The sequence below is a fragment of the Squalius cephalus genome, assembly GCF_949319135.1.
Source record: "Squalius cephalus genome assembly, chromosome: 3".
In the NCBI taxonomy this organism is placed as follows: domain Eukaryota; kingdom Metazoa; phylum Chordata; class Actinopteri; order Cypriniformes; family Leuciscidae; genus Squalius; species Squalius cephalus.
This window is the reverse complement of record NC_137124.1, coordinates 34,355,292-34,377,720: the sequence shown is the minus strand read 5'-3', so window position 1 is coordinate 34,377,720 and position 22,429 is coordinate 34,355,292. Positions and strand designations below refer to the sequence as shown.

The window sequence follows — 22,429 nt, the reverse complement described above, 5'->3', positions numbered from 1 at the left end:
TAGTAGTATGATTTCTGAAGGATCATGTGACACTGAAAACTGGAGTAATGATGCTGAAAATTCACAGGAATTAATTACATTTTAAAATACTGTATATTCAAAGAGAACATTTAAATTGTAATGATATTTCACAATATTACATTTTGGACTTTGTGAGAATAAGAGGCTTATTTCAAAAACATAAATAAACCAACCTTACCAACCCCAAACTTTTTAAAAGTAGTGTGTACTGTATATTGGCATGGTAGTAGATCTGTCCTGGGAGTTTCATAGCTGCTGTGTATCAGGATTTCTTATCTCCTGCTTGTTTTCCACAGATATTTGGTTCTAGAGCATGTGTCAGGTGGAGAGCTCTTTGACTACCTGGTAAAGAAGGGCAGGTTAACACCCAAAGAGGCCAGGAAGTTCTTCAGACAGATCATCTCTGCGCTGGACTTCTGCCACAGTCACTCTATATGGTAAGAGCTCTGGGCTTCATTGCTGTGTACAAATCTCAGTTTGTTTTACGGGGCATCAAAATCCTTTATTTTGAGCATTGCTTGGCACACTCTCATTATTTTGGTTCAAGAAAGTCAAACGTGTTGGTTTTGTAGCCGCTAACATTTTTTGTTTGTTTTCATACATCATGTATAGCCACAAGCTGTTGTTGTCCGACCTGCTTTATTGCTGCTGTCTCATTTATTATGTATGGTAAAAGCCACCTCAAGTGAAGCATGTTTCAGTCATTGCAAAGCATTGTTATGAATACTAAATATCATCATATTGAGATATTACTATTTTGCACATTTAGTTTCTAGCCACACACTCACACTCACACACACTTTCCAGGTCAAAGATTAATGGCTCCCCTCCAGTGCAACTGCAGAAAAGTAGAGTTTTTATCACTGAGTGTATCCTTAAGCCTTTTCTCTCCACATCTTTGAGATATAAATGAAAAATATGCTCACATTTTCTCTGTATGCTTTCTCTCAATCTTTTCTGACTATAGAGCCAAGAGGGTTTCAATTAGCCGTACAAAAACTGGAAAATAATAAAGGTTTTTGCCTTCTTACAAAGTTACTGAGTTTTTCAAATAATTTGAAGTTAAAATACTGAGAAACAAGTGCTTCATCTTCACCCCAGCATAGTTTGTATCAAAGTGTGTTGTGGTAATGAGGTGCCCTACCCCAAAACACAAATAAAAGAAGAATCTTTTCAGGGGTATTTAAAAACTAATTTCGTTTTTGAAAAAGTAAAATATCCATATGAATTTCTCTTGCTAATAGATCATGGTAGAATAAGAAAAAAAGTTTTTGGAAAGGCAGGCAAAAAGTATTGCAATACAGGGAAATGGCTTTATGGACACCTGGCTTTTTAAAATTCTTTATTAATCAGTGATGTCTGGATCATCAAATATATATTTTATTTAATGTTGGATCTTTTGAAACATACATTACATGTTTTACAAAGTACATTTAGTTTGTAATACAATTAACTGTCTAATTTTCAAGCTGGACGTGTTGTGGCAATGATAAATTAACACAGAAAATTCTTAAAAAATCTAAAATAATGTATAGCCTACTTACTGTGGTCAATTTTATTATATATAGATTTATTATATATTTTATTATATAGAAATCCTTAATGATAATCATCCATCAAGATTTGATGTCGTCACTTTAGGATACAGTGTGGATTCTCAAATTTTGCTTATAAAAATAAACATTTTCAAAGTTTGAACCTGTCAAACTAACCAAGTACAACTACAGAACTTCATAAATTATACATCAGGAACAGTGACAAACTAGACAGTTGGACGACAGCCTGTGATTTCGACTGTAGTCTTAAATGTACTTTCATCTAACTTTTTACAACTTCAACCCTTTCGCACGTATGATCACACTGGTGTGATCAGTCTAGGCTGGTCCCTGGAGCGTACGATCATAGAGCTGGTAAGTCCCGCCCCTTCCGCTAACCCCACTGGACCTCTAGGTTGAAAAATCGTCAATGCAAGTGAATGGGAGAAAATAATTATTTTCTGGTCCCCTTTGAATTGTGCCATGAATGTGAACATATGTTGTCTGTGAATTTTTTATATAATTTTTCGTGTAAAGAATGCTACAATTTAGCGGGTAGAAGTTTGATACGGTTAGACTTTGTGTGAGAGCACTTTGTGGACTACAACTCTTCGCTGCTTTCGACGCGTTTGAAACGTCACCACCACTAGCACACAGACACTAGCTCACGGATCCCGCTAAACATGGCTGTGTCTTTGGTGCACTTCACCGCCTTCTTTCAGGGAGAGGACAAAATCGTTGAGGTTGGCGAAAACCACGGGTTAGTCAAGTTTATGGGGTGACGTCACATAGGTGACATGTAGTCTTTCTCGTTATGTCTTTTCCACAACTGCTAGCCAAAGAATCATACAATATACGGTCAAACTCGTAACATGAAAAATTATATAAAAAATTCACAGACAACATATGTTCACATTCATGGCACAATTCAAACGGGACCAGAAAATAATTATTTTCTCCCATTCACTTGCATTGACGATTTTTTTAACCTAGAGGTCCACTTGGGGTTTTACGGATGGGCGGGACTTACCAGTTCTATACCGGTGTGATTAGAACGGTCAGTGCAACACGTGATCAACTGCTAAATTCAAATGTGCTTTCGCGCGTTGGCTGGCGCTGAGCCAGAGATGGACGTACTCAGCGCTGTCGTATATATCACAACTTTTCAATGTTTTCAACCACATAATGTTTATTTTAGGTTTCAGACATATAAATTCACATACGTACTAGAAAAACAATACATTTAGAGTTTGTAAAATACACACTGATGTCTAAGGAAGCGGCAATAATAATGCTTTCCATTATAATTAGACACGTTTTATTCATATCAGATACACATTGTGTAAGTAATTTTAAAGTTTACTCTATTCTTCTCACAGTTCACCGGCCACTTACTTTCATTAATTTCAGGAGAAGTGGATGAATTCCCGTGTTGTAAATCCAACAGATCCGATTCTCTGAACTGTGGCACAAACTAACATGGCGGCGCCCATCGTACATGCAGCTCAACTAACGCGATCGTTATAAAGGTGTTTAAACAACAAAACACATCCACTTGCATATATTTGACAATCAGAATATCAGATATTTCATGCTATAGCTAACAAATTTGTGAATATTTTGAATAAAAAAGAAAAAATGACATAAAAGCAGATCATCATTCATTCAGCGTTGTTGTGGCTGCGGTGTGTCACGTGACAAGAAATGACGCGTCACCGTGGAAACCATAAAGTGACACGTTCTAAAAAACGGTCGCCTTGAAAAACTCACGCTGGGCTGTCAGCCAGAATATTTTAAACTTACTTGTTAAAGGGTTAAGAGATATTGCTAATGCTAATAATGATTCTGTTTGAATTCTCACGACCATATCCTCTTCATATGCTAATATACTAATGCACTGAAGGGGCAGCCATTAGCACAATATTTGCATCTGTTTACCAATGCGCTTCAGCAGGCGCACAGCTTAATGAAGAATGCCTCATGCTTCCAGCACAGCTCAACTAGCTGATGGATGGTTTGAAGGCCTTTCTCGATAGATGATGGAAAGCATTGAATAAACAGCATAGCAGGGAGGCATCACTCGTTCTCTCCTCTGCTCGTTCACAGCCATTTTCCTCTCTGGGGTTTGAAACCTCCACACAGATTATGTTCGGTGTTGATATCCTTATGCTATCATTGCATTCACAGGGATAAAATTATGGCTTTCTGGCCCTACTGTGAGGACAGACAGAAAGACTAATGTCTGAATCAAGTCTGTCAAATTCATCAGCCTTTTACATGATGCAAGTGCTGTCAGCTACACAAGGTCATCAGAGAGGAAAAAGAAAAGTGTTGAGCCACGTTAACTCTTGTCTTAGTTAACTGGGCCTGATCCTGTGTTATGTAAAGTAGTTGCCAGTGTTGTATGGAAAGATTGATAACTTTTTGCTGCATTTCATGAGTAATGCTACTAGTAGCTACATGCATCAGCAATGTGAGCTGCTAAACTCCAGTCCAAACTATAAAAAGAAACTGAAGAACAATAGTTCCAAGATTAACTGCTTGTTTTTATGACTATAGTTATTGGTCTGCATATTTTAGTGCTCTTAAGTGTGGACTGTGTCTACAAAGATGAATGTGCTGTTCTGAGGACATAGAAATTAGGAGAACACAGAGACAGGAAAAGGCACAGAGAGATGTGAGAAAAGTGATATTGCTGACATACTGGTGGTTATTAAAACCTCAATAAATGGACCTTAGTCAGGGTAGACACCATATTTTATTTAATGTGAATGAAAATGAGGCTGTGATCTGTATTTCTACATCACGCAACATCATGGTATAACAGCAACCTCACAGCATGGTCACTAGTGTTCTCCTCGAGGAGGGATTGCGTGTATCCGTTCTATGAACTTCTACTTTGTCAAGGAATATAATGAGCACCCATTTCACACCTACGTTAAGTGTATGGATGGAGGACCAGAGAGAAATTGAGCTAATGTGAGCTGAATGGAAAGTCAGCTGGACACCTTAGTTTCCACAAACCACTGTGGGGGGGAAGAGCCTAGTGTTTTGGGGCAGATTGTGGAAAACCAAATTAATTAATTTATGAAATGAAATCAATGCCCCTTCCTTGTCTTTTTTTTTTTGCCTATATTGAACTCTCAAATCATTTGATTGGGACAGAGTTGGTGGACGTTATAGTAGTGGGTATGGTTTGGTAACCAGTTTGCCGTATAGAACAAAGGGTCTCCCTTCTGAAGATATTCAATTTCATTTCGATGCCTTTTCATCCTGAGCATTCATAATTAGACAGCGCATAATGAGACTTCCTTGCACTCAGGCATTATAATGAGAGACAGTGCAGCAGAATGGCTTAACAGTTGATGGCTAAGTGCTGTTGCAGGGCATACAGCATGTTTTGCATGCTTGAATAGTGCAGTATCTGGTTATTGTGTTTAAAACAAGCAGAGTTCATCTGAAAAGGATGTTTATGATTGTGTCGTGTAGTTTCTGATACCCAGAGATCATCCAGTCAGTCCTGCTTCACCCAATCATTCTCTTGCTGGCATCTAATCAGAAGAGCCTTTCAGTAAACACACACCAGTATTGACTGGGAGCCTCATGCTATCTTTCCATTACAGTGAGCTCCTCCTTCTCCTTAGTTGCCTTGGCATGAGAGAGATGAATCAATCTCTGTAGTGAAGAACTCTATTGCTGGTCTGTGTTTAACCTTTGCAATAACTTATTTCTGGTTGAAGAGATACCCGCTCTTTTATAGCTGGTGCTTCCAGAAGTCGCATTTATTGTGGCAACTCCAACTTACAGAGCCTTTTATAGATGAACATGTGCAGTTTAAAAGCTTCACTTAGGCTACTACTAATAATGTTGTGATTGTGTTGACTAGTAGAGCATGAGATTTGACTGAAATGCATTGATAATATTGACAAGATCCCGCACTCACTGTCTTTCTATCTCATGATCAAGTAATTACTGTAGGTGCCTGGCCAGATGTTTTCATGTCTGCCAGTTCACTATGGTTGCAGATGGTTATTGAGTTCTAAGAATGGTTATTGCGGCAAAAGGAGGAAAGTATTTCTGGTTCAAGTCACGTTTCTATCCCACCAACAATTATTGGCCAGTTGTTGTTGCCAAACCATCCCAAATGAAGAGCTTCAGTAAATTCTCATTGGCTCACAGGTCACGATCAGCTGTCTTTTGAAAGATACTTGAAATGTACAAGCTGCTTTTTGATCTCTTGGGACTAAAATGGTCTTGTGTTCCTCGACCACTTCCTCGCTCAGGATGAAAGAGGCTTCGCTTCTTGACACTGGCACACAAAGCTCTGAATTTTTATCTTCAGATCAGAGGATTTCACAATGGTACAAGGAATCAACATGTTTCCCATGATGTCTGATCAAGAGATTTGGTGCTGAGTCTGATACTGGCAGCTTAAACAAGTAATATAAAATGTGGTTAAGCTGGAACATTCAATAAAATCACAAACATCTTTATTGACCGATGTGCTCAGTGGAGGTTTACCAGTCAACAACGAGTTTAGATTTTCAAATATCAGTTTTTTCAAATATAATTTTCTGAGAAATAACAATGAAACTTTGTGAAAAACAACTTTAATGAACTTCACATTTTTAAGGATTTTATCTTTTAATGAGGCTTTTTCTTCATTATGATATCAGGACATTTGTGTGTATGCATTTTGAAATAATTCAAAATAAAAAAAAAGACATTAAAAACATGCTCATCATAGAAGTTATACACCATTGTGTAGATGTTTATACCTTAAGCATGTTTTTGTTCCTCTTGTTTTGCAGTCACAGAGACCTGAAGCCAGAGAACCTGCTGCTGGATGAGAAGAATAACATCAGGATAGCAGACTTTGGCATGGCTTCTCTACAGGTTGGAGACAGTCTCTTAGAAACCAGCTGTGGGTGAGTCATACTCCATCTTCCGGCAACAATTAGCAGCATACGTGAAACATGTTTTTCATAAAACAAGGGGAAACCACATTTGGAGCATAAATACACTGTTTAAATTTCATAATAGGGTACAATCATGCTTAATTTGGCTAGAACATTACATGCTAATGTAATTGTTTGATTTGCATTTTGATCTGAATAGAATTAAAGTATAAATTTAGGCTTGGATTGACAAGTCCCTTTCACATGAAATGGCTATTGAGAAGAATAGCGTCGTATTGAGAAGATGCTTTTGAGAGATTTGAAAAGTATGCTAGTCCAAAACTAGCAAAATCACTCCCATTGATAGTCTAAGGCACAAATGCAGCACTTGGTTCATTTGCATACATCATTATGATAAGAGCCAGAGAAATGGCACAATATTAACAACTGATGGCTGTAACTGAATGACTAAGTCTTGCATTGAGACACTTGGCTGAGCCTGTTGCCACTGAGGCACTTCCTGAACTGCAACTATTAGTGAAAAATATGAATATGATAGCCTGACCCCACTCTGGCTTTTATAGTCCCTGTGAATGTGTAATGCAGGCCATTAGAGGCACCATTATCAATGAAAAGGAGAGGGCTAGGTGCCAAAGTGCAGAGCATATTATCACGGATAGAGATTAATCAAGACTTTGAAATCCGCCCCAAGTGTCCAGACCATGGCTTTAACTTCAGTCGGTGTACTTCTGCTCCTATTAGCCATCACTAGAATAGTGCCAGGGCTTTGATGCTTTCCTTCGACTGAGGCGTGCTGTAATTATTGATTGTGACTTTCCCATCTCTAGGCACAGATATGACAGTTTTTAATTAAACACATTCATCTTTAGGCTCCTCGTATGCTGTCTGCTTGACACAAATGTATTCTGTTTACCACGGTTAATGGACTCCAATTGAATTTGAAAGGGGCAGACCCCTCACGTATGAACACAGCAAGACAGGACGACTAACACAGAGCCTCCCAGTCATACCTCTTTGCCATGCATTCATTCATTTGGATCTGAGGCTCATTCCTTGCCGAGTGGATGGACTGACCTAATTTTGAAATACCTTTAGTTCTGAAAAGTCTCTCTGCCATATTTGGTAATTTTGTGTGAAGGGGTGGTTACATAAAAAAAAAAATGGCCATGGCTGCTTGGAATTTCAGTCAATTTAATTAGATCCCCCTCCACAACCTCCATTCAAGTGAAACTAGATTACCCACAATATAGTGCAAATTTCCCTAGTACCACTGGTCATATTTGGACCATTACTCTATGTCCCTTAAGCTTGCAAGTTTGATAATAACATCAAAGAAACCTTTCTTTGCTGCTTCTTGTTCTCTGAGGCATTACCAGCACTAACTAACTGGCACAAAGTCAGATTAGCTCAGAGTAAAAACTAATGTCTAATGTCAAGAGAAAAAGAGACGATTTCAGTGTTTTTGACTCTTTAACCAGCTTCCCTCAAATAACATAAAATATCTTAAAAAAAAGATTAACCGCATCTTGGTTTTTATTAGTAAATTCTCTTCATCGGGGTCTTTTCACAACAGCTTAATCACCCCCTGTGGCTTTCCTGATTTGCCATATCAATCCTCCCTCATGTTCCTATCATAGGGGATATCCATGGCACACATACAGAAATCAGGCTTCTGCAGGAAAAAAAAAAAAAAAAACACTGCCGGAACCGTTATTGTAGTTTAGTTTGCAAGATAATGAGGCGGAGAGTATCTGTTTATAGTGCATCACATGAGTTTCTTAACGTGGTCTTGTGAATATTTTGACTTCTAGGGAGTAACATTGTAAGGTCATAGCAATTAACTAAATGCCCTGTCACAGGGGATCTGATTTTAAAGGGTAAACCTATATACTTTGCTAAATATGGAGTCGATTTGTTTGACTTTACAACAAGTTTCAATTAATATTAGTTAATGCATTAGGCATCGTGAACTAACACTAAACAACATTATTTATTAATGAAGTTAATGTTAATTTAAACGTACAAAGACACTTTTAACATTCAAGATGTATAATGCCAAATTTACATTGAAATGTGCAAAGAAGCGCTACTGAAGTGCCGTTAGATGTCTACACAGAATGTTTAATGCTGCTCGGACATAGCATAAATGCTTTGATACTAGGGGATGAGGTGGGTCAGAACAGGCATAATTTAGTTAGCTTTTAAATGCCATTATTATGTCTTTACACTGAATTTTGATAAGGCACAGAGCAGCCTTAACTTGGCTGTGTAGTTTGTGTATTATGGATGAACATGAAGTAACAGTGAACGATAGTGTACAGTATTTATAAATGAACATTGACCTAGATTAATAAATGCTGTAAAAAAGGTTGTTTATTGTTAGTTCATAATATTTAATGCTTTTAAAATGAAACCTTATTGTTAAGTGTTCAGCGCATTCAGTGTGTGAAAAATGACACAATGCATCTGACATATTCACAGAAACTATATAATACTTTGTTTCATCACATTATTGTGATAGTAATAGCTTATATTTCTTTCCACCCAGAATGAACGAGGCACCAGCTATGTATAAAATGGGCACAAAAGCAAATTGAAATTGCTGAGCAAGAGCATGTTGCATTAACACTTAATTTGGTATAAAAACCTTGCAATGTGGTATTGGAAACAGCAATAATAGCTTTCTCTTTCAGTGAGCAGTAAGCAGAGAGAGCAAACCATTAAATAAATGTATTATCATTATAGACTCAGTCTACATAATGGTATATGACACCTGCAATGAAGAAACAGGCATTTATAGAGCATTGGTGTTGATAAATGGAGAACTGCTTCTGATGATGTGCAACGCCGTTAAAATGCATTACACAATTCAAATGATTACACGCCTGTTTTACACACTCCCAGCAGAAAGTTATTGCAATATAATGTTATATTATTGGATCATTTGACAACAGCTTATATACTGTAGGGTGGTTAGACATAGGGCTGTTTGTCAGAAAGGATGATGTGAAGATCCTCATGCAAATCACAAGGAGTTATTACTGAATTAGTGTACTGCATGTTTCCTCGGTGTATAAGTCCTCTAATGGGTGTTTTTGCCAAGGTTGGGTGAGGATGATGATGACATATTGTCCTTTCTTCTTTCAGATCCCCTCACTATGCCTGTCCAGAGGTTATAAGGGTAAGTACGTGCTCTCGGTGGCATCTCTCATAATGGGGCTTCCTCTGAATCTCTTTCTTTCCACTTCTAACTTCTCTCTCTCTCTCTCTCTCTGACAGGGGGAGAAATATGATGGCAGGAAAGCTGATGTATGGAGCTGTGGAGTCATTCTCTTTGCACTTTTGGTGGTGAGTGAAAGCTTTTTTGTGGCAGAAACTTCATTTTGTGTCATATAATTCTGCTGTAATGTAGCCCCCTGCCCTTATGACAAATTTGAGCCTCTCAGCAGCAGGCAATGAAAAAAAAAAATTCCCCTCTGAAAGTCTATCAGAGGATGTGGGAGAATCCAGACAAAGATATCTCAATGGTGGCTAATCAGCTAAGCAAGAGTTGGGTTTTAAGAGAATCAAGGTGTTATACCGGCTCTGTAGTCAGAGCTTAAAAGATTGACAACACCAAAGCTGCACTATGGTTTCCCACTTCAGATGGTGAATCATCTCTATATCAGACATAAGTGAGATCAGCTCTTTTTTTTCCCCATCATGCTGAGCGTTTCATGAATCTACTTTTATCTTCTTACTCTGACTTACTTAGACTGTAAAAGATTTCAAGATTTTGGAGGTTGGAATCAAGCTATAATTCGAGTGGCGTGCTTTTGTCAAACCTTTAAAAATCTCTTTTTGGGGATGGCAAGATTTGTTTTATGTATTTGAAAGAAGTCTTTTATGCTCACCAAGGCTGCATCAAAATACAGTAAAAACAGTAAAATTGTGAAATGTGACCCTGGACCACAAAACCAGTCACATGGAGCAATTTTATGAAATTGAGATTTATACATCACATGAAAGCTGAATAAATAAGCTTTCAATTGATGTATTGTTATGATATGACAATATTTGACCGAGATACAACAATTATCTCTTTTGAAATTGAAAATCTGGAATCTGAGGGTGCAAAAAAATCTGAACATTGAGAAAATCACCTTTAAAGTTGTCCATTTATGTTCGCAATTATGCTGCATTCACTCACAAAAATAAATGTTTTATATATTTACAGTAGGAAATTTACAAAATATCTTCATGGAACATTTTACTTAATAGCCTAATGAATTTTGGCATAAAAGAAAAATAGATCATTTTCACCCATACAATGTATTGTTGGCTATTGACACAAATATACCCGGGCTACTTGTGACTGGTTTTGTGATCCAGGGTCACAAATATTATTATAATTTAAAATATCTTATTTCTTTTTGTGCTTATTCCTATGGAAAAGCTGAATTTTCAGCGTTACTCCAGTCTTCAGTGTCACATGATCTTTCAGAAATCATTCTAATATGATGATTTGCTGCTCAAAAACATTTCTTACTTTTGAAAATTGAGATTTTTTTTTTTTTTTGATTTTTTTTTTTGTGATTCTTCATGGAATAGAAAGTTCAAAAGAACAGCATTTACTTAAAATATTTTGTAACATTATTAAAATCTTTACTGTCACTTTTGATAAATGTGTAATATAGATAGTTCAATTTTTTACCTCTTATTTGCATAGTCTGCTTACTCTGCACCGCTGTCAATCCCACAATCCCCAATACAAGCCTGCTGCTCAGCTCTAGTAACTGAAAATGCCCGCTCAGCTCTGCGCCAGTGGACACGTATGGTCACACCAAGCTGTTGATCAACTTTAGAACTTTCTGATCCATGCTTGTTTTACTTTTCCAATATCAAATATCTGAGACAAATGGCACTAGCTTATAATTAAATCATTCTCAAACCAGACAACAACTCCTCTGATGCTCTGAACGCAGACGGCCTGCTTTGATACTGGATAATCAAGCTGGTCCAAGTGTAATTACTGTTCAAGACCATGAGCCCAACACAATCCCATCCCAGCAGAACCGTTTGCCCCAGTGAAATTGGAAAGCCAATTGATTCCCTGTTCTCTTTTGTGTTTGTGTGCTCCATTATAACTGCTTCCTCTTCACAAACCAATCAAATTATTCCTGCATGTCCCTGGAACCTGTTCTTTAATGTATCAGTGATCAAAGACCTTTTATTAGAGTAATCTGCATTCTTTTTATTTATCTTCTCTCTACTTTGCTAGTTTTTGCTTGATTATATCATCTTTTACATGGCCCTGTCGTCAGTCATGCTTGTGAATTTTCTGTGTCATTTATCAAGCGCTGACATCTCAGTAGTGTCAGGGACCCTGATGGGTCTCTCTGATGTGAAAATTATGAAGTGTATCTGGCACAAAACAAAGCTAATTATCAAAGCACAATCATCTCTCTGCGCCAGCCTTTTCTTTATTTATTTTGCGTCCTACTTCCTGTGTAGCTATCCTTTTATAAAGCTCTCTAAAAAAGTGGGGGTGCTTTCTCTTTGTCAAAGCATTCATCACTTCTATCCCTTCAATTTTACCACAATTTTTTTGAAAAATGATGCAAAAAGCTATTTAAATATTCATTTTTGCTATTCAAATGTTTTTTTTTTTATGTTTAAAAGTTTGGGGTCTGTAATATTTTTTAAATTAATTAATACTTAGTTAGCCAGGATGCAATAAATTGATTTTTTTTAAAGACTTTTACATTGTTGCAAAAAATATATATTTCAAGTTTAGATTCATCAAAGGATCTTGAAAAAAATCATCACGATTTACACAAAAAAGGCACAACTGTTTTAAATATTGATATTAATAATAAATTAGTGCTGTCAATTACTTGCATCTAACATAAAAGCTTTTATTTAATTAGCTTTTGTTTATGTGTGTGTATATACAATATATATACACACACACACAGACATATATACATATACACATATACATATATACATACACTCACCTAAAGGATTATTAGGAACACCTGTTCAATTTCTCATTAATGCAATTATCTAATCAACCAATCACATGGCAGTTGCTTCAATGCATTTAGGGGTATGGTCCTGGTCAAGACAATCTCCTGAACTCCAAACTGAATGTCAGAATGGGAAAGAAAGGTGATTTAAGCAATTTTGAGCGTGGCATGGTTGTGGTGCCAGACGGGCCGGTCTGAGTATTTCACAATCTGCTCAGTTACTGGGATTTTCACGCACAACCATTTCTAGGGTTTACAAAGAATGGTGTGAAAAGGGAAAAACATCCAGTATGCGGCAGTCCTGTGGGCGAAAATGCCTTGTTGATGCTAGAGGTCAGAGGAGAATGGGCCGACTGATTCAAGCTGATAGAAGAGCAACTTTGACTGAAATAACCACTCGTTACAACCGAGGTATGCAGCAAAGCATTTGTGAAGCCACAACACGCACAACCTTGAGGCGGATGGGCTACAACAGCAGAAGACCCCACCGGGTACCACTCATCTCCACTACAAATAGGAAAAAGAGGCTACAATTTGCACGAGCTCACCAAAATTGGACAGTTGAAGACTGGAAAAATGTTGCCTGGTCTGATGAGTCTCGATTTCTGTTGAGACATTCAGATGGTAGAGTCAGAATTTGGCGTAAACAGAATGAGAACATGGATCCATCATGCCTTGTTACCACTGTGCAGGCTGGTGGTGGTGGTGTAATGGTGTGGGGGATGTTTTCTTGGCACACTTTAGGCCCCTTAGGGCATCGTTTAAATGCCACGACCTACCTGAGCATTGTTTCTGACCATGTCTATCCCTTTATGACCACCATGTACCCATCCTCTGATGGCTACTTCCAGCAGGATAATGCACCATGTCACAAAGCTCGAATCATTTCAAATTGGTTTCTTGAACATGACAATGAGTTCACTGTACTAAAATGGCCCCCACAGTCACCAGATCTCAACCCAATAGAGCATCTTTGGGATGTGGTGGAACGGGAGCTTCGTGCCCTGGATGTGCATCCCACAAATCTCCATCAACTGCAAGATGCTATCCTATCAATATGGGCCAACATTTCTAAAGAATGCTTTCAGCACCTTGTTGAATCAATGCCACGTAGAATTAAGGCAGTTCTGAAGGCGAAAGGGGGTCAAACACAGTATTAGTATGGTGTTCCTAATAATCCTTTAGGTGAGTGTATATACATTATGTAAACAAAAAACTTTTATGTTAGATGCGATTTAATCAATTTGACAACACTATAATAAATATTTATTGAGCATAATTTGTCCATCTCACTAAATATGAGGGCAACAGTTCTGACATGTACAATATTTCTCTCTGTCAGGGTGCTCTGCCCTTCGACGATGACAACCTGAGGAACTTGCTGGAGAAAGTGAAGCTCGGGGTCTTTCACATGCCCCATTTCATTCCTCCAGACTGCCAGAACCTCCTGAGGGGGATGATCGAAGTGGACGCCACCAAACGATTCACGGTCAGATTTTTGACAATTTCATCTTATACCATCATTGTTCAAACCTTGTTAAACCTGATACCATAAGAGTTTCTAAAACAAATAATAAGGATTTATCTCTTAAATAGCTCATGTTACCTTGGGAATCATGGGTGGTGACAGTTTACATGTGCACTACACTGTCTAAAGATGCTGGTTGGCTGTTCAGTTCTACAGACATCTACAGTATATTAAGCTGATTTCTCTTAAATAAGTGTTATGAGTCTGAGAGCTCTTCTGCTTCTGAGCTGTCACTTCAGGTCAACACACAGCCGCACTTATCCAACCATCCTGTCTGTCCGGATCTCACACATTAGCTTCAAAAACCTTCCGTGTATGCGCTTCTGTCTATCTCTTTCTTTCTTTATTTCTTTCTTTCATGGTCTCTCTGCTCTTCTCCCTCAGCTACTGTTTTCATTGTTCTGCTTCGGAGCAGCCCCCCTTTTCCATATAACATTCTGGAGTGACAAGGGGTTTATAAGCTTGTCCTAATACCAACCCTTTGAAATGTTCCAGTTTCCTTTTTTGCTTTCCAGAGAAAACAGATAGCTGTCTTCACTGCCCACATCTCTCAGTGATTGAAAACAATAGTGCTCTCCTAGGAAGGATCCAAACATAGCCCATTTCCTGTGTGGTTTGTCAGTTATATAAAAGAGATCTTTTGTCTGATTCCAGTGTGGGAAGGAAGTCGATACTGTCTTATTGCTAGTTTGAAATATTATCTTATAGACCTAGTTAAAACAATCCAATAGAGTATTGCTGAGTACTAAAAGTAATACGGTTTTACAGACATGTGGACAATGCATCATTATTGTTTCTTGTACGCGGTCACGTCAGCACACATTCAAGGGGGAATTCACTGCAGTGTGTTTATCGTTTATGTGTTTATAGCACCGTTTATCTGCACACACTGATTCTGTAATGGAATTTAAAGGCCCACATAAACTGTGCTAAATGCAATTTGCATGGCACAATTCATGATCTTGCTGATCGCAATCATTTCATCATCATTTGATGAATTACTGCTGCCATCAACGATAGAAAATGTAAAAAAACAACTTTTTAAATCAGTGCAGTGGCACAAATATAGCTAGGTTTAGTTTTTTTTACATAACATAGGAGTCTCTATAGATTGAAATAAGTTAATAAAATAATTTCTTAATTTAAGTTTCAGAAGTTTTAAGAGCGGACTGTTTTTCATGGTTCCCACACTTTTTAACTAAACATTTGTACATTTACATGATATTTTTAGTCTTTCGTGATTTACTGAATAAAATATATTTAAAAATGTTTTCTCAATTTCTGTCTGATAAAATAATTTAGAGCTTGACATAACTAGAGTTTTTTATTTATTTATTGTTAAATTGTCTTTTGAACTGACTTGACCTTTTCCATGTCTAGAAATCACACTTTTAAATTGCACTGCCAAAGATTTCCAAGATTGTGAGAACCCTGGTTCTTCAAAGACAAAAGCAGTTGAGGGGGTATAAAATAATTTTAGGTTATTTGAATGCTTGTTTTGTCCTGAATTGAACTTTACAGACCACATTGCTGGAACTCCTCGGTCCTGCAGATTTGCCTTGTACAACATAAGGAGGATCAGGCCCTTCCTATCAGAGCATGCTACACAACTCCTTGTCCAAGCACTAGTTCTATCCAGACTGGACTATTGTAATGCTCTCCTGGCTGGTCTTCCAGCTTGCTCTGTCAAACCTCTGCAACTGATCCAGAATGTTGCAGCTAGAGTGGTCTTTAGCGAGCCGAAGAGAACACACGTCACTCCTCTCCTCACAAAATTTGCACTGGTTGCCAGTTGCCGCTCGCATCAAATTCAAGTATTGTGGTGCCATCTCAAAGAAGCACAAAATCTCTTTCTCTTTCCTGGTCTGTTCCCTGCTAGTGGAATGATCTGCCTAACTCAACCAGAGCTGCTGAGTCCGTGGCCATTTTCAAGAAACGGCTGAAGACGCATCTTTTTCGGCAACACTTGATCCATTAATACTAACACTTTATCTTCTATTCTATATCTATTATCTTTATAATTTTTTTTTTTTAAAAGTACACGTGCTGCGTTAGATTAAACTGGGAAGGGTCATAGCACTTGCATATTGTTGTCTTATTGTTAGTTTAACTGCTTTTATTGTTCTCATTTGTAAGTCGCTTTGGATAAAAGCGTCTGCTAAATGAATAAATGTAAATGTATTTAAAAAAAATTAAGTCATCTTGAGACCCCATTGGAAGTTTACTGAGGCCCCTTGTGGACCCAGATCCCCTGGTGTGGAACTAATGGTTTAAATGAAATTGCATTTCTGCAAAACATTCATTGTTCATAAATTGCACAAAATTTTGTGAAAAATATCTCAAATAGGCCTGCATTATATAGAAAGAAGCTCTGAAAACTGGATTACATGTGAGTATGTGATACAGGTCACCATATGAAAGTAAACCAGCAAGAATTTTGTTTGAATATTCCAGCTCAGTGTGTCGTTCCTCACAGACTCTGCATCAGGTCAAGTGCTGAATGTTTGCTCCTGAAAGGACACATGCTCTGTTGATTCTGTTGCTAACAACTATTGAGAATGATTTCAGTTGGTCTTAAAGTTATTCCTGTTGGCATTACATGCACAGGCAGAACAACCATTCACTCTCATGGGCTGCTGCTGTTATGTCTGTTGTTTTTGTTCTCAGGCCACAGCAGCTGGCTGCTGAAATGTACATGTCTTTGTAGCTTCCCCACTTAAATCCGCAGAGATCAGTGGATGCGACATGAGAGAGAGATTAGAAATGGCCAGCAGGAAACTGCCTGACGTTCAGAGATGAATTCACTGCTTTTATTGTCATGCACTGCTGTCTTTGTGTGGCTCTGTTAATGGTTAGATAATGTTTTTGCTCATGTGTCTTTCTCTCTTTACAGTTAGAACAGATACAGAAGCACACATGGTACATGTGAGTATAAACTTCACTTTTTATTTGTCGTCATATGCCTGTTTTTGCACAGTATCTCTGCATGCTATGTTATGTGATCAAAGATGATGGCTCTGTGCTTCTTTAAGTGTGTGTGTGTGTGTTTGTGGTCCTGGTAAACCCTACGTTATCGGAACAAAATATCCCCACAAAGCTTATGGGGACATTTTTTGTCCCCATGAGGAAAACAGCTCATAAATTATATAAAATTTCGTTTTTTTTTTTTTTTTGTGTGTGTGTGTGTGTGTGTGTGTGTGTGTGTGTGTGTGTGTGTGTGTGTGTGTGTGTGTGTTCGTTCGTGTTCGTGTTCATGTGTGCCAGGGCTGCCCGGCTAGTGGGTACTGGAGAGTTTGGACAGAACAGTCAAAACCCACATTTAGTGTGTTTAGAGAAGAGCCTTAATCTCTAACTGGCTGGCTTCACTCAATGTTTGTGCCCTCTAAGCAATAGCTTGTTTTTATCTTGAACTGCTTAATTTTTTAACACACATTTCTCCAGTATCCAACTTTTTGCTTTAGTCATGATTTGTTACTTGGCCCCAGGGTTATCATTATCATTTTTAATATATATTGTATTTCTATTTAATTTAAAATTCTAGTTGAGTATAATTTTAATTGGAGCATTTTCAGGTTTTTTTTTCTAGTTTCAGTCTAACAACAGGAAACTGGTGTAACTAAATAATTTAATTTCTCAGCACACTCTTGTTTTATTGCTGTCTAGGGGCATTTTCATGGAGGCAGGTTGTAAAAGTTACATAAGTTTTATAATATACCGTGTATTAGAAAAATAAAATTCATGGTTATTTTTATTTTATTTTATTTTGTTTTCGAGTCATAAAAATGTTTTTGATTTTAGTTTCAGTTTTTTTCTGGTAATGTTTTATTTCATTTAACAAAATGCTTTCATTCAATTTTAATTTTCATAGGTTATATAATAACACTGCTGGGACCAGACAGAATCTGTAGACTTTTTCGTTGCACTTTATTTTAAGGTGTCATTGTTACAGTGTAATTTTATATTTAAGTACTGAGTAATATTAATTAACTACATGTACTTACCATAGAAATAACAGTAAATTATGCACAATTACACGCAACTAACCCTCAACCAAATCCTAATCCTATCCTAACCCTATAGTAAGTACATGTAACATATGTAACAAGGACACTGTAAAATGTTAAAGTGTTACCGACTTTTATTTTTATAATGGCTCCACAGATTTTTTGGGAGAAAATCTTTAGATTTTTTTATGAAAATGTTTTAATATAAGCTAAGATTCTTCTACACTGGTAAATGAAAGCCTTATTCATATTCGGTAAAATACTTAATAAACAAATGTGTGGGGAGGCGGTTCATTTGTAGAGTGATGGGCGCTTCAAATCTCCAGAGCTCTCTGTGGGCGCAGATTCCATGTGGGCCTGTTTGTGACTTATACCACCAGCAAGGATCCCAGAATACACCAGAGGCGAATACCATGTGTGCTCAATTAATGAAAAATAAACAAGAACGCTAGATTATTTCACATGCTCTTGTTCTGATCGTCTATACATCTACGCATTTGTTCTCAGAGGAGGCAAGAACGAGCCAGAACCAGAGCAGCCGGTGCCACGGAAAGTTGCGATTCGCATGCTACCCTCCACTGAGGACATCGACCCAGATGTGCTGGAAAGCATGCACTCGCTAGGCTGCTTCCGAGACAAGAACAAACTGATGAAAGACCTGCTGACAGACGAGTGAGTAACTAAGAAAGAGACTCTTCACCACACAGTCACCTCAGACAGGTTGTTTCCCATGATACCAAATGTGTTTTTGTTTTTTTTGCCCATGATTAGACAAGACTGACTGCGTTTGCTTTGGGAGACCATATGTGAGGGTATTATTATTTTACATCCTTGTTCTTTAGGGTTAGTAAACACGCAGTACAACATCTTGGCTGCAGGCTATTAGAGAAGCCCATTCACTCCCGCTCATCTGTCATCTTCCGTACTCGCACAGTTACCACCAGCACGCTCCACTGTGCGCGATCACTTGGTTAGACCCCCTGATCGATGGCCTGGGTGTTCCCTCCTAAAACATCATGGCCTCTGTCTCTTCTCTTGCCCAGCGTTTAAACACAATTCAGATGGCGCCTGCAGCAAAGGCGGTCATATTTACTTCCCGCTGTGTGGTCCGGGGTGGAAAAATTCAACACAAGGCCTCTCGCTGGGAGAATTTCAAGACTTTTTGAACTCGCCCAGACTCTTTCTCGGATATTTTATGTCTTCGTGCATCATTAATGAAATAAGTGATATCCTGTGATCTCTGCAGGACGTCTTTTAGCTCTCTGGGAATGAGGTGCTTGCTACTCTTTGCTCTTTAACTAATGATGTTAATTAGACTGAGCTGAGGATTATTCTTGAGCACTGCAGATTTTACTGTATATCAGAAACATTTTGTTCCTCTGTGCCCTTTCCACCTCCAGAGATAACCAGGAAAAGATGATCTACTTCCTTCTGCTGGACCGTAAGGAGAGATATCCTAGCCATGAGGATCAGAATCTACCACCCAGAAATGAGATCGGTAAGAACAATTCAGTCAGTTTGCCTGTTAAGTATTTAATCTGTTAGTTTGTATTTCGTCCTCAATGATAACATGACATGGCATTTACAACACCTCTGTGATGACATAATTTCCTCGCCCACACAGCCTAGGATACACCAGTATAAACGAACGGTTGTTTAACTCTTTCCCCGCCAGTGTTTTTGATCATTTTCACAAAGTTTCATAGCCCCCAGAATATTTTGTTGTATGAATATCTGAACATGCAATATATCAAAAGAAAGAACAGAACATTTGCTTTAACAAAATAAAAAGTACGTTTTATTCTAGCTCCATGCGTTCTGTTTTTAACAACACTTGAATGTGGGTAAGTTTCATTTAAAAAAATACATTTAGATACGTAGAGATACATTAAGATACATTTTGAGCAAAAAACTGAGAAAATCACGTTTTTGTTAAAGACTACAACCAGATCGGATTCAGAATGATGATCAAAACATAGATGGAGTAGATTGAGTCCATCAACACCCCTAATGCTTACACACACAGTCCTTTAGCTCGTCCTGGGTCGACATTTCATTCAGTAACATAACATCGCGTTATTTTATATATGCATATGATTACATATGTGTTTGTCCGGTGAGGTCTGGTTGGGAAGAAACTGATGTTCCGGCTCAGCGATCTCATATCGCATGATCTTATTAACTGCTTATCTCCTGAACTGACATTTTCTTTAGCATATTCAGCGTAAATCCCGCCTTGCAGTCGATTTCTCTGGTTAGGGTATAGGGTAGGTTTAGGGTTCAGAATTTGTTGTAGTATAGCATTGAATGAAATCAGCACTAGTCTTGTCACAATACTGGAATTTCTAACTTTTGATACGATACCTTGAAAAGTATCGATATTCTATCCCATTTTCGATACCATGGGGAAAAAAATGCTGCATATACTATTGTCATATAGATATTTTTTATATTATTTATTTTGTTGTCCATCTATTGAAAGTCTAGGCAATCAAAAATTTCTTCTGAAGAGATCACTTTATGTGATAAAACTTTTAAGCTTGTTTCATATATAAGCATTGATCAATTACCATTACAATTATCTCACAAATATTTGCTAACTCTGTGTATTTGTTTTTACAATGGGGTAAGCTTGATTTTGAATGATAAATTGAATTTTAAAAAGACAATAACCATTAATAAAAAGCTAATTTTGGCAATTGTATGTCAGAGCCGGCTTTATTATATGTGTGCGCTTTGGATGTGAGCGCGAAATCTGTGGGAATACGTAGAATTATGCACAACCCCGTGCCGAAATTCAGAGCCGGTCACAATAACACTATTTAACCGGAGTGAATGAGATGACTGAATGAGAGGAGACGGGTGCGTGTCAACCCGCTGTCAGAGACAAAAAGAAAGAGCAGCTGGTATTGGTGTATTGATATTGCAGTATTGGAATCGTTTCAGATATTTCAGTAACGATACATAATACATTTTTGGCAGCACTAATCAGCATTATGATTGACATGACCAATGAAATCTTTAGAATTGACTGTAGGTTGGTCGCATGCGTGTCATGTGCCTGTCTGTCAATGGGAGGAAGCCACTCCCAATTTTGAAGCTTCCACCCTGTTTTGGAGATCCCACCACCATTTGGAGATCTCCAGGCTGCATCTATACCCTTCTCGAACATTCTATCAATGGCGGGAAGCGTTTTCTCAATGATGGAAATTTGCGTAAACAGTGGGGAAAGAGTAGCCTGGCAAGCCAGACCTACATCAAGATGTTAGGTCTGGCAACTCACCATTGGCACAGCTCAATCCGAGGGGCGGGATAAACGGTGGTCTTTCAAATTCACTCTGCACGCAATAGGACAGCGCTACAACCAACCAGAGCGTTTTCCCATTAAGAGTTAGTAGAGTCACCAGAGCTAGTAGATTAAACTTTTGCCGTATCTGGTCAGCAAAACTACGAACACATCTTTTTTTAAGAATGACTTAAGTGCCGTTCTTTGTTCTTTTCTCAAAGAAAAGCTTAACTCCAAGTCCTCCAGAGTCGCGGCCAAAGCCGATTCGAAAGACTGTTCTCCAGCAGCAGCAGCTCTTCTTTGTTTTCAAGTAGCAGGGAATTCACACAGAACCGTCAAAACTCTGTCGTCATTATGTTAAGCCCGCCCACCGACTCGATTTGATTGGCCTGACTAGAGTTTGGTTTTTCCAGCTCAAAAGTCAACGGAGAGTTGCTAGACTACACTGGCTGCAAAATAAATTTTGCTGCCGCTAGGGTGCGTCTAGATTTCTAGGCTAGGGAAAGAGCTAAAAGATGAAAAAAACATTTTTTATGGAGGATCATGAAAACATTATTTTCAATAGATGAATGTGTTTAGTGATGAATCGTACACAAGACCAGGAACATTTATAATTTAAGTCATTGGGGTAATTTTTTTGATTCACTACAGTTCAAACATTTGGGGTCTCAGAAGTCGCTGCATTTATTGATCAACAAAACAGTAGAAACAGAAATATATTGAAATATTATTTCAATTTAAATTAATTATTTTCTATTTGAACACATTTTGAAATGTAATTTATTCCTTTGATGGCAAAGCTGAATTTTCAGCAGCCAATTCTCCAGTCTTCTGTGTCACATGATCCATTCATTTTAATATGCTGATGTGGTGATCAAGAAACATTTCTTATTAATATACAGTAAATGTGCTGCTCAATATATATATATATATATATATATATATATATATTTATATATATATATATATATATATTTTTTTTTTTTTTACTGTAATTATTTTTCGGGATTCCTTGATGAATAGAAAGTTAGAGAAAGATCAGCATTTATTTGAAATAGAAATCTTTTTAACATTTATAAATGACTTTACTGTCACTTGTCATTGATTTCACACATCCTTGCTGAA

The 22,429-nt window shown here is 37.7% G+C and overlaps 1 protein-coding gene across 10 annotated transcripts in view; it reads left to right on the top strand.

Moving 5' to 3' along the window:
- Positions 1-22,429, top strand: part of brsk2b (BR serine/threonine kinase 2b) — a 128,433-nt gene that overhangs the window by 88,132 nt on the left and 17,872 nt on the right. For all 10 annotated transcript variants that reach the window (XM_079865080.1, XM_079865081.1, XM_079865086.1 and 7 more), the window contains exons 4-11: positions 318-458; positions 6,368-6,484; positions 9,623-9,656; positions 9,755-9,823; positions 13,829-13,975; positions 16,908-16,939; positions 18,526-18,690; positions 19,419-19,516. In XM_079865080.1, coding sequence (XP_079721206.1) covers positions 318-458; positions 6,368-6,484; positions 9,623-9,656; positions 9,755-9,823; positions 13,829-13,975; positions 16,908-16,939; positions 18,526-18,690; positions 19,419-19,516 — 803 coding nt within the window. The remainder of the gene's footprint in view (positions 1-317; positions 459-6,367; positions 6,485-9,622; positions 9,657-9,754; positions 9,824-13,828; positions 13,976-16,907; positions 16,940-18,525; positions 18,691-19,418; positions 19,517-22,429) is intronic.